At 41.9% G+C, this 13,209-nt stretch overlaps 1 protein-coding gene across 2 annotated transcripts in view; it reads right to left on the bottom strand.

Moving 5' to 3' along the window:
* The window catches only part of DDX10 (DEAD-box helicase 10), a 267,130-nt gene that overhangs the window by 100,824 nt on the left and 153,097 nt on the right, over window positions 1-13,209 (bottom strand). For both annotated transcript variants that reach the window (XM_021529396.4, XM_085576092.1), the window contains exon 18: window positions 1-13,209. This exon is cut by the window's left edge. In XM_021529396.4, coding sequence (XP_021385071.4) covers window positions 13,020-13,209 — 190 coding nt within the window. In that variant the 3' untranslated portion in view covers window positions 1-13,019.

Raw genomic sequence — 13,209 nt, 5'->3', positions numbered from 1 at the left:
GGAAATTCAGAAAGATAATTCTTCATATAGCAAATTGGGAGGCAGATATATAAAAGATCAGACAGCACAAAATTAGTGTTTGGATCCATCTGATGAGATGCAGATATCTACACCTGAGCTAATCATCCCAGGTGCTCTGTGTGTTCACTGGTGAGTTTTCATGGCAACAGGTTCCTCCTATCATTCCTTCTTTCCCTCCCCTGTAAGCAGTGCGAAGTATATGCATAGAGGAGATTACATATATGAGTTATGGGAAAAAAAAAATGTTTTATTTTATAAAGTGAGAAACATGATCATATCAGAGAAGCTGCACCGTAAGATACCTTGAGTGGAAGAGTTTAAGTTTCCTGATTCACTTGCACTTCTTTGTGGGACTTCAATAAACCCTTCTGCAGAGTTTTCAGACAAGGCTGCACATGGCACACGCACACACACATGTCTGTGCTAGTTAGAGGGTGATTGACAGTGAATAATTAAAGTGCTGCAACCTCTCTCCAGATACCTCACTGGCTGATAGACAGACAGAGAGGTGTGTACATGACAGAGCACAAAGGGATTGCACACATCTAAGCCTTCACTCTTCCTGGTCTCGGCTTCTTGGCAGTTTCCTCAAGTAGTCTATGTCTGTAGCCAAGTTTTAATCACTGTTAAATCACACCATATGACTGGTGCTTTGGAGCGCTTTGTCAACATCAAAAATAAATATTATTCCCCCAAGGAATCCAGCTGGCTTCTAATTAGCTTTCAGAATATATCAATTAAAGTATAATGTGCTGTCCACTGATGAAAGCCTCTGTCTTACCAGCTTCTGGAAGATCAATAGAATTGTATTATATGAAATATCCACCAATTTATTTTCATGGCAAATGAATCAATATGGCAATTTTAATGGGACCAGTCATCAAATAAATATTATCAGTCCTGAAGAAGTCCCAAAACTGAACAACATTAGCTGTATACATTCAAGAAATATTTTTCTTTCTTGTGCTTATTATTGAAGAAAAATTACACTTGTCTTAGCAGCAGCAAAAGCACTAATGTAGATAATCACTGTCCTGTGCTTCAATCTATGCAATACATGGCAAAGCTGTCTATTTGCTAAGAATCTCTCTTCCAGTGCTACTTTGGTGCCAGAGATCTGTTTGTAATACCAGGGAAAAAAAGAAAAATGACAAAAGGTTGCATCTGCTCACAATCCCTTTGCATCTGTCCCACTTCCCTCCAGAAAGTAACTGTACTTCTGATAAGAGAGTGGCTATTAAAGTTCACTTCTTTAGAATTCCTTGTACTTCATGGCCATCTGAGCAGCATCTGAAACTCCCTGAAGCCAGGTTTGCTGCATTTGCACTTCATTTTGAGGCTCACCTGGGTCTGTTCTGGATGCCTATTCCTGTCATAGCAGGCATGAGCTCAGCACAGAAGAGCCTTGCTCTCAGAGTGACACCATCCAGGATGTGCAATTAGGGATCAGCCAAGAGGTTGTTGCCCCATAAGAATATCTCACAGTGTTTCTACCACTAAAGGAAAATCCTGGAAAAATCTCTTAGCAGCCCCGAAAACAGATCACGAGTCAGCTCAGCTAAACTGAGTCAAAACACTGCAGCAGCGAGCTGGCTGTGTCAGGGCCTGTTATCACCTGCTATGAAGTTCTTGTCAAACCAAAAGAAAAGCTGAGACAACAGCAGATTTCTCATATTTCTGGTAAGAACACATTTGCATTACTGCTAGCTATGAAGGATCATTAGTGTGAAGTGTTTGAATACATGCTGAGAAACAGCAGCAAGTGCACAGGCAGAGCAGTAACATCACAGATCACAGGAATCAGAGGGCTTCAAAGTGTGCAAATCCCAGCATCCACTACAGGGCATCCCTTTCCCCATCTCTCCTTGCTCCCTGGTCATCTGTTCTCCTGCCAATGTGTTTTGATTTCAGTCCCTTCATCTCCTGCATGGAAGACTCTGGGTTTTTCCTCATGTTTCACATTTATTGAGCAGAAAAACCCATGTCTGGCCTAAACTGACACAGCTTCATTTGGGGTGATGATGGTAAACACCAACTACACTTCTGGATGGAGAAGAAGCAACACAGAAGTCTCCTGGCCCAGGCAAACGAGTTTTATTCCTTTGTCAATCTTTTCAAATGCCCTCCTTTGCAGCCTATTCCTCAGAGGTTGGAAATATCCCTCTGGGGACATGGCCACCAGTGCCACCTGCCCTGCAGCTTTCATCTAAGTGGAGAATGAGCCCAGAAACAGCCTGACTGGATTCACATCTTCTGTTTGGCAGAGCCTCTCTTACATTTAATAAATAAAAATTAAGACCAGCAGAAGAATGGGGATTAGGATGGGTTTTCACATGTGAGCTCAGGTTTTTGAAAGGCAAAATCAGTCCCTTGTCTCATTCCAAGTTTCTGCATCCTTGTCTTGCCAGGTACCATCTTCAATGATAAACCTGCTGTTTGCTCCAGGAGAGAAAGAAAAATTAACTTGGTGTGAGCTCAGGGTCTATGTTCAACGCTAATGTAGGCTGCTACTGCCTACAGTAGCTTCAGAGCAAGGTCCTGCTATGAATATTTTCAGACCATGAGCTAATGTGCTTCATAAACAAAGAAACTTTCTGTTTTCTCTCCTGAATATAAGGCACCTTTGAATAGCTTCTCATTTTTAACATTACAATGAGTTATAACCCCTTTGTGACTCCATGTAATTACTTTTGCAGTTGAATTGCACATGTATCAAGTGTAAATTCCTGAAAGAGCAACAAATACAGAAACTGTTCCTAAACAAAAGGTACAGGCTGGCAAATTTAACCAGTCGACTTCATAGTTGCATTTCTAAGGGTAGTTACGTCAACGTGTGCTAGAAAACAGCCAAGTACTTTTCCCTCATTTAAAAAACATTTTTCCACCAAATTCTTTTCCACCAATTCACCAAATACTTTTCACCAAAGTAATTTCAGAAAATTACTTTGACAGGTCACCAATAAATGAGAAAGGAATCAATGGTGTCCCTACTGATTTACAGGTTATTTTGGTCACTGGCCATAGATTGCTGAATTCTTGCAAGGCATTGAGAAGCTTCAAAGCATTTCAGCACACAGCTTGACCTGAGCACACTCACCTCCTAATTCATTTTACACAGCAAACAGCTTCCTTCCCAACAGCCCTCAGACAGCCTATCACAACCTGGCTGATGCTGCTGCTCAGATCAGTATATTAAACTGAGAAGTGTTATTCAAGCAGAATTTGGTTTATAAAATAAAATTCTTGTAATGAAAGCTGAAATCCTGCTCCTTCCTCCATCTGGGCCTTCCCACCATTTCTGATACAACTGAACCCCTGCCAAGAAAACAAAATCAGTTCCCCAAAGCTGCCCCTTAGACAGCCTCACTGGCTGTTTTTTCACTAAAATGTTTTGGCTAAATATAGATCCTCGAAGGCAGCTCAAACCAGTAAGTGCTGCTCCTTGTGAGCACAGGTGACAGGTCACAAGCTGGGAGATCATTTCTATGGAGTTGGGGTCAAAAATGAGTCTTTTTTTCAGCAACATCAGCCCTGAGGCCACCTCTGCTCTTTAACAAATCAGCAGGAATTTTATCACTGACCTTGAGGCACAGAAAGTACTGAACATTTCAGAGGCGACCCAGTCCCTTTCAGATGCTCCAAGCAGTAGTTAAAGCACTATTTAAATACACAGAGTGTTCCTCCTTCATCCTGCAGTTTCAAACAAGGGTAGTAGGCTGAAGGCAGCACTTTCTGCAGGCATGATATGCCCAAGAGGGAATTTCCAGCAGACTCTCCCAAGGCTATAGACCTGATGTCTTCTTTTGGAACAAAAGCCAGAGGCACCTGCAGACTGTGCACCTAAAAGACCACTGCACAAAGACCCATGTTCTCTTCTCAGCCCTGTTGCTAGCTCAGCATTCACTTGGGGACAGCACCCTGCCCATATGATCCTTAAAACCCTCAGCAGAGACTGTGCACTTTCATTAGCCACAGCTGATTCCCAGATTGGCAAATAGCAGCTGAAACACCTATTTTTAATTGAAATCATGTGGCAACTCAATTAAACATACTTCATAAAGTGAAAAATTTCTCTTCTTTCTCCATGTGAGTCACTGTTCATTTCCATTCTGTAATCTTTCTTACACTGTACATAACATCAGCCTCTTAAGAATGCAGATCATTTTCCTGATGCTTGTCCAGGAGTCTCAGCATCCATGTAGGGCACCACTTGTCCAAGAGCACCTGTTGCACCAGGGATACACCGTGGAGTTGCAAAATAAAACCAGGATGTTCTCTTAACAGTTCTGACAGTGAACCAGAGGTCACTCAAGGACAGCAGACCTGCTGGAGGGGACACTGTGTGAGGGAGCACATCTGCTCCTCTGCTCATTAGCTGCTGCTTCGCTGAGTCTCACACACTTTTCCGATGACATATGATGGCAACAGTGAGAGCTGGCAGTGAAGAAGTGACACGTTTCTCACTTCAAGCACACATGAACCATGATGAGCCTGAAAAGTTTTATGTTGTTATAAATTGAACACACAGATAACCAAAGCTATTCTCCACAGACAGCCAATTAACCCTTTGCAGACAGACCCTGAGCTGCCTGGAGACTGATCCTGTCACTGAAGCACACAAAGACTAAGGTGGGGGAAGATTTGCCTCTGGTAAAAGGAGAATTCTCGACCCTGACCTGGGAGGCAGCAACCTCACATTTCAGGAAAGGTCATCCTTGCACAGGCAGACATAAACAGGAGCACTGCAGAGGTTTGCAGCATCACCCTCTGCCCTGCACAGCTCCAGTCATCCTCAGAGGGCCCCCTCAGCCTGGCTGGGATGGCTGCACTTGGATGGGGACACAGCAGTTCCTCAGGGAGCAAATCCAGACAGCCGAGAAGAGTCAGGGCAGTGGCAGATATGCTGGGGAGGGTGGACAGGCAGGCACCAACCCCTCACCAGGGAGGACCATTGGCAATTTTTGGGGTGTCTCTCAAATGTGCAGTAATGCTCAATAACACACAGAAAATTAGAAAATGGGGAAGTAGGTGGCTGAGAAGAGGAGAGAGGGTATTTTAGAAGACTTAACATAGGGCGTCAAACACTGAGCTTTGCATTTCCCTAATAAAACACTCTGCATGTGATTTTGTGGTGCTGCTTGTTCGTGCAGAATCTGTGCCTGCTGCAGCCACATACATTAACTGAACACAGAATGAATGCTAACATCTCTGCAGAGCTAAATAGACAAGCTCATATTTTCACTTAGTGGAGAAAAACTGTCCCTCTTAATGCTTTATGACTTGACTGACACAAAGGAAATTTCAGTGTCTGTGCAGGCAGACAGGAATAGATGGGGAAAATAATGAATATTTACAATTCAGAGGAGACTATTTAGGTGAGATATTGAATATTATCCAACAGAAATGCGAGGGAATTGTTGTTAAATGTATAAAATCTTATATTACCACAGTGGGAGTTATATTTTGAAGATTCAAAATAATTCTGAAAAGCTAATTCAATGAAAAAGCCTTTCCAAAATGGCATAGCTGGCCAGTCACACTCATCAAAAAACAGAGAGGATTTGACTGAATTTTGGAAAAGACTAAGTAACTGTATTGGCACTGGTCACCATGGCAGCCCTATGGGAAAATTGCATAGGCCTGTCCCCAAAGCTGCACCCACAGCTACAGCCACTCCAGAGCTGGAAATCCCTGTGAGCCAGGAGAGGAACGTCCCCATGGCCAAACCTATCCAAGCCATCTCTTAGGGGCCCAGTCACGTTTCTGCAGGCAGGAGACAGTGGCCACCTCCTGCCCCAACATCTCCCTGCTTTGTTTCCCTATCCTTGGTGTTTCCTTACTCTTTGTCCCCCCAGGTGTTCTCTCAGATTTTTCTGTGCTGTTTGTCTGTATGCAGACCCCATACTGCTGCCAACACCACTGGTAGGAGCGTGGGCATCAGCTTGGTGCTGTCCCTTGGCAGAGCAGTGCTACTGCCAAGGTCCCACCAGAGTGGGATTGTGGCAGCTGCTCAGTCCCAGGCAGAGTGGGTTGGCAGCAGGCTGAAAGTGGCCAAGATCTGCACTCCTTTGCTTTCACATCAAACAGAGATGTGGAAACTACAACCTCAGATGCTTGGCAGGAAAAAAATTTAAAAAAAATTAAAAAAAAAAAGAGAGCTGAATGCAGAATTTCACCCTCCCTTGATTCTATTTAGCAAGTTTATGGAGGAGAGCTGTTCTTCTAGCCAAGGGAATTCTGCATCACTAACAGATTGGCACTGTTTATGCTGAAATTGGGTGCTGAAGAAGCAAATCAGTTTGCAAAGAAAATGTATCAGCATCTACAAGAAACAACAGGAAGAGTAAATGGGTTTAATTATTCATTAGACAAGGAACTGGATTAGTGTGTTCTTACATGTATTTAAGAAATACAAGCTCTTAATCCTACCCAGTGCACTTTATTCCTTGTGCTGGATAACTCATCTTTATAAAGAGGACTCTTTGAACAGCTGTGTGGGTCAAGGACCATCTCTCTGAGCAGCCACAGCCACTGAGCAGATGCTGGACATGAGCTGAGCCTGAGGGAAGGCAGCAGTGGGACTCTGCCCAGCACACCAAGCTTCCCCTGCACACTGGTCCTTTGCAATCCACTTCACTGCCTCTCTGCTAGGCACTGCAACAGGAAAACAAATTATAGAGTTAAAAAAAAGCTGTCAGTGAGAGGCTTGGAGAAAAGGCTCCTGGGCCAGCCCCTGACAGCTGACATCCTCATGTCACCTCATCACTGCCTTAGCTGCAGCACCCAGGTTTGCCAAGGGACATCAGCCAGAGCACTGTGCTTCTGCCAGGGAATACTTCTCCCCTGTGACAGGCGAGGAAAGGTTTTGGCAAGAGAATGCCAAAGCCAAGCTTGATAGCTCCCCACAATGTTCTTTGGAATGTTCTTATTTTCCTGACGGAGGATGGAGAGATTTACAAAGAAAATGTCCAAAAATAGCCAGATAAAGAGAAGTATCATTCTCTATCTCTCGGAGGACAAAAAGGGCTCCTGTGCACTGCCCTGTGCATTCCAGACAGTGTTACAGTGAAACAGGATGATTGCTGCTCGCTATAACCTCACTGCTAATTCAATATTCTGATTCTCAACCACGTCCCAGGTCTTCACCCCAGCCATCCCCACAGGTCAGGATTATCAAGGACAAGCTTAGCAGCAACCATGCAGAAATTGTGCCATATACCATGACCTGGGATTTGAGAGCAAGACATCTGGTTTTCCTTTGGAAACAGGGTCCACCTGCAAGCTGACCTGCTGTCATTTGAGTGTGTGATATTGAGTGGGATGATACCAAATCATTTACTTAATTCTAAGCATTTCTCTGCTTTCTCTGCACACACTAATGAGCATTTCACTCAAATAGATCAGGTTAGGTTTCCACAGACACTCTGGGTGTTTGATTAAAGAAAAAAACCCTAAATCTTTGGGAAACGGGGCCAGGGTAACACTTAGATGGGGAATCACATCTCCCAGCTGGATGATTATCTGCTTTCTGATGGCAACAAGTGTCTCCATTGCAAGGGTCCTCATGGCAGCATCTTCCCACCCATGAGGAGCTTTTATTGGCAAACCCAGGGCACCAGTTTGAAGTACACTGTCAAGTTTCTGAGTGTAACTGAGAGTGTCCTGGAGTAGACTCTCCTCATTGCTAGGGAAAGAATTCACTTTAGAATCTACTTTAAGAAGTGAAAAAAGTCCTCTCAAAACCAAATTCCACAAAGGACTTCTAGCCTCTTCAAATAGATAAGAACTGTACTCAGGAAAATGGCATAAAAATCCTGTAACCTGCTGAAGTGTGATTTGTTATGACATTTGTGATGACTAGCAAGCTCAAATTAGTTCCTAAGCCACATTCATTAGCTTTCACTGAGCTCATGGGATAAAAACAAGTTGCATTTCAGTGCAATCAAATGCATTTGGTGGGAAGGATCACATGAGTATGGCCATTAACCATCCAGACCAGTGGAACTGTTACACTTCCTTAGGAAGTGCAGCACAATGTATATATGATGGACTTGCAAAAAATTGAGCTATATTCAATTTCACCTTAAGTGTGACAAGCTCAAGCACATCAACATGCTTAACAGCAAGTTCAATTTACAACAAGTTCAATTTACAGCCTGTACTTACACATTGCTTTTTTTTGTAGAAGCTTATGTTTCGCATCAGAGGGACAAGCTGTGCATGACAGAGAGGACTCCTGTAATCCCAGAGAGGCCATAGCCAGGAATATTATCTTCCTCCAGGACCCCATCTGTGATTAGGAGAACAATGCTCATTAGTTTCCTCTTAACAGTTCTCTGTTCTGAAATCTCAGCACAGCTACATCTCAGCTCAAAAGGATTTCAAAAACTGCTCAAAAAAAACTAATTTCGTTTAATTAAACTTATCTACATTTTATAGACAAAGCACATCTCAGACAATGTGCAAAACTTACAGATAGCATTGACCCAAGAGATTCCACTCCTGGGTAAAGCTGCTAGCTGATAGCCCAGTGTAATTTAAGCAATCATTTTTACATGACTGAATCTGATGAATAGTTTTCTTTGTGAAAAATGGCTTCTGGCCAGACATGGACAAAAATAGACAATGAACAAGGCATTCTTGGAACAGATCAGCTTCTCTCTACTGATTCAATCGCAGCAATACCTCTTAACAGAGCTGAAAAGAATGTTCTTCTGCACTAGGCTTCTAATTCCTTGATGGTTTTGACTGACTGATTCGCCTTTGAAGTTGGGGGAGCATTTCATTATAAAAGTGTGCACTACTTTATTATAAAATGTCCACATGGTATAAACTAATGCCTTGATAGCAATTTTTACAACTTACAAAGATGATGGTAATGCATTTTTCTGGCACATACTTTCACCTTTAAAGATAAAATTTGCAGATCCTTCTGAGAATAAACCATCAATTTGGAAGGATAAGGCTAAATTCATAGGAGCTACAAACACAAGAAAAGAGAGCAGTATAACAAACAAATCATGTCTTTTGTCCAAAAGTGAAGGTAATAGTCTTTTCTCACTAGAACTGTTTATTGCAAGTTGCATGCGTCTTGGAGTTACCTTAACTGTAACTTCAAGAACTTCTGGATCTTGCAGCTTGAAGCACGCTGGGTGTAAGGTTTGGCTCCACTCTGCACAGGGTCCCTATCTAATTAGCAACAGAAGTGGCTGCTGCGCAAGTGTTACTGTCCTTTAGCTGCCCAATTCCCAAAATGGGTGGTGTAAGGAGTCATCTCTCCCAGGACAGAACCAACCAGCTTATTTTAAATCTCAAGCTATTTACCACAGGAAGGTTACAGCTGGGGCAGTGACCTGCAGCATAAGAGCAGTAGCACTGAGCCACAGTGGCCATTTCTGCAGCAGCTGCAGCCTCCCACAGCTCAGCATCCCTGCTCCAAGCACACTGCATCTCTCACAGGATATAAACATCAATCAGGTCAAACTAGAGAGCAGCACGATAAAGAAAAATACCCATTAGCAGCCTTTACTAAGAGACATTTTCTTCTTGCATTTAGTATCAGTTTAGTCATATATATCCAGGATTACAGGAACCCACAGGGTCAGTTCAGTATCTTCAGATCTTGTACTTTGTTTTATAGTCTAAATTGAATGTTCTCTACCACAGTTCTCTGGTTTTTAATGTGTTGCTTCAGGCATTTCTCTCTCTTTATGAGTGTGGCCAGACGGCAAGACACACTAATCAATGCTCCAGCTGAGCTCAGTCAGTGGCAGGAGAAATTATTTTTTATTTCTATTCATATAATATTTAAGAAAAAATACCCATGTAAAATGTTGAATATTAATTTGCAATCCTTTATGTTAAGAGCCTAAATTTCTTATACTCTTCACACAATTTAATGTGCAGCATCAATAAGGTTAAGGTCTTTACAAAATGAACACTGAACATGCTGAGGTTAACACTATCTCTGCTATGACACATTTTATGTGCCTCATGAAAATACTGTAAGCTGGGGGTCTTCAGTAGCTAGCACATCTAGCGTCAGTCTATTTAACTGATCTAAAAATCCCAAACTCTTCAATGCTCTCCTGACTTTTACCTGACTTCCAGTTTTCATCCAAAGAGGCTTCAAACAAATTGCAACAAATTATCTGGCAAACAAAAGTCTTCATTATTTTGTACAACAAAAACCGATTCTGAATAAAAGCTGACAAAACTATGCCATTACACAAATGCCTAATGTGTATCTTGAGAAATAGCTACATGTAATAGATCTTAATACTATACCCAGCTATAAATCAGCACACTAGAACCATTCTAGCAGCAGAAGGAAATCAACCACTATTAATACAAAAATGCAAACTGATCTGAAAATGCATTAATTAAAATAAGACTTCCTGCTTGGCAGTTTAAGAATATCTCCTGGCCAATTGCCTTGGAAAATACTCAGCACCTTACTGAGATTCTTCTACCCCTCCTGAAGGAGTCTCCAAATGTGATTTTCTATAGGCTGCAATTACAGGGGTGAAGAAGCCTGAAACCCATCCCAGTAGACCAGTGCAACACCTGAAGGTTACAATTCTGCACAGAAGGCAGTTCAGATGCCAAGTGGGAGGCTGCTCTTGGCAAACCACAAGTGATTTAGGAGTCGTAGATCAACTACATAACGTTATCAAGGAAGCCTTTGCCTATGATTTCCGTGCTTCCACTTCTCCTGTGTAAAGCTGGGACTATAATGCTTATGAAGTACAACCTTGCAAAAGCCTGGGATTTATTCTGATGCTACAGTGGCATGCCTGGGATCAGGGGAAAAGGAGATAGATGATGGGTGACATGCCCAGCCAGCCCTGCTCCACCTGCCCATTAGCCCTGGACACATATGCCAGGTTTTTTGGCATCAAAAAAACCATTGAGAGGCCCCACATGTAAATTGAAACAAGTTCCCTGGAAAACATCCTTCAGTCAGGTCAGTTCTGAGACTGCTACAGGTTTTTTCTATTTGTGCTTCTTTTCTTAGATCAGAAAAACACTGCTAAAAGCAGGGTTAGTGAGGACCCCTTAAAGCAGACCTATAGCTGACAGGAATGATAACCCAGAAATACAGCTGCTTCTCAAAAATGCTGAATGCTGGACTTTTTGTCTTACCATTTCTAGCATATACAGCAGTTACCTGTTCTTACATACACTTGTGGCACGGAGCATCTGCCTTAAGCCCTTTCCCTCTTCTTTTTCACAAGGCTTCATTCGTTATATACACACCATACTCTCAGGGATGGACACATTTCAAGTAGATGAGCAAACTTCATAAGGATTTAAGAAACACTGGCTCTACATCCAACAACACAAATACATTAGAAACTTCATTATCCAAAAATACAAATGTAAAAGCACTTGAAAAATTATTTTTATGCAGACAAAAAATCATCACAAGATAAGAAGTGCACCACAATACTTCCAACATGTATAATTTAAATTTTAGTCTTACTGTTTAGTAGGTAAGAATCTCTCTTCTCTTTTCAGCATACAAATAAGAATATTCTAGTCAGAAACAGTAAGTCTTTTGATTTTTACTTGCTTGCCTCAACAACATATGTTCATACTTCCTAGAGCAAAGCTTTGATTTGAGAGACATCGGGTGATGTACAAGACAACTGACCATCACCAAGTACACTATGGATCTCTGAAGATCTCCAAGAAGTACACACCACTGTATGTATTGTTGTTCATACCCAAATCATCTTTGAACAGCTTTCTGCTGGTGGAGCTCTCTGCACTGCAGTTTTCTGCCTTCCTCCACAGCTACAGGAGCAGGAGCTCTGCTATCTGAGCACAGACAGATATTTTGCTGAGGCTGCTCATTGCATTCACGGCAGCCATTCACACGATGGCACATGGGACACGTGAATCAGTCACAGCAGCACCACAGCAGATCCTTCTTCATTAACAGATTCATCAGTGATGCTGGTCCCAGATCACAACATTTTCCAAGCCTGCTGTGGCACTATAGACTAAACAAACACTGTGCATCAGCTGCCAAGTAGGTCCCATCTTTCATGTTTAGCTGTTTGTGAAACTCAGTCATTTCTTCTCATTCCATATTGTCAGGAAGGAGCAGATGGCAGATGTGCTCTGCCTATAATATTGTTTTTATGATACCCTGCCTGCTGGCAGAACACTGGAAGAAACATTTGGAGGCAAGAATTTGCAGCATATTTTCAGTTTTGGGTAACTGAGCTAAAAGAGAGCATACAGTACAGAGAGAGGAGGAAAGGGATGTACTGAATAGGTGATGATAGATTCCTGTGACAAAAAAAGAAATGTGATACTGACAAAAAAGGAGTATTTAATATGCTCATATGGAAAGACCAAACAGATACAACTATGAGACAATGTGTTCCCACTCGTATGGGATTCAAATACAAAACTCAGTTTTAGCTTCTAGAAGTTGTTTTCTGAGTTGCCTAACACCAGTGACAGAATCATAACAGAAGTGATACCTGAAGGATAAATATAAGCTTTCATAACAAAGCTGAAACGGACACCATTAAGTTTACATCATGGCTCTAGAAATTTTTATTAAAATATTCTTAAAATATGTGCCTTATACATAGAAGAAAGTACATACTTTATTTTTAAGTAATATGGTCTGAGCTGCCAACAGTATTTCTTCCTTAAAAATTTTAGTACGCATTTATATCCTGTTTTCATTTAAAGCAAGATGAAAATAAAAGAAGGTAATTGTTTCAAAACTTGAAGATTTAAAATTATGAACATGCTATTGCAAAATGACACCTGGGGGATTCTGGTTGAAAAGTTCATTAGAAGGCCTTATAAATCAAATATTGTCTATAACCTATGACCCAATCTAAGGCAATCCCATTGCACATAGAACTCATTTATCTACATTCACTGGGATCCAGCTGCCCAGATGCCAAATTCGTTTTGTGTAAACTACTGACAAAATGTCCCAGAGAAGAAAACCTGCAGAAAAAAAATAATTAGTTGCGACTGTTGAGCAGATGCAATACAAGCTCTTCATCCTCTGCCAGGGAAAGCCCAGTATCTAATGGCAAACAGGGATCCTCCTCTTGGCTGAATTGCATCTTCTTTCTTTTCCGTGGAATTTCCTCTGCTATGGCATCGTTGCTATAGCTTCTCTTCTTTCTTCCAATCTTCTCCTCAAGTTCA

Source organism: Lonchura striata, chromosome 1 (genome assembly GCF_050655825.1).
Source record: "Lonchura striata isolate lonStrDom1 chromosome 1, ASM5065582v1, whole genome shotgun sequence".
Lineage (NCBI taxonomy): Eukaryota > Metazoa > Chordata > Aves > Passeriformes > Estrildidae > Lonchura > Lonchura striata.
This window is presented reverse-complemented; position numbering and strand designations above follow the sequence as displayed.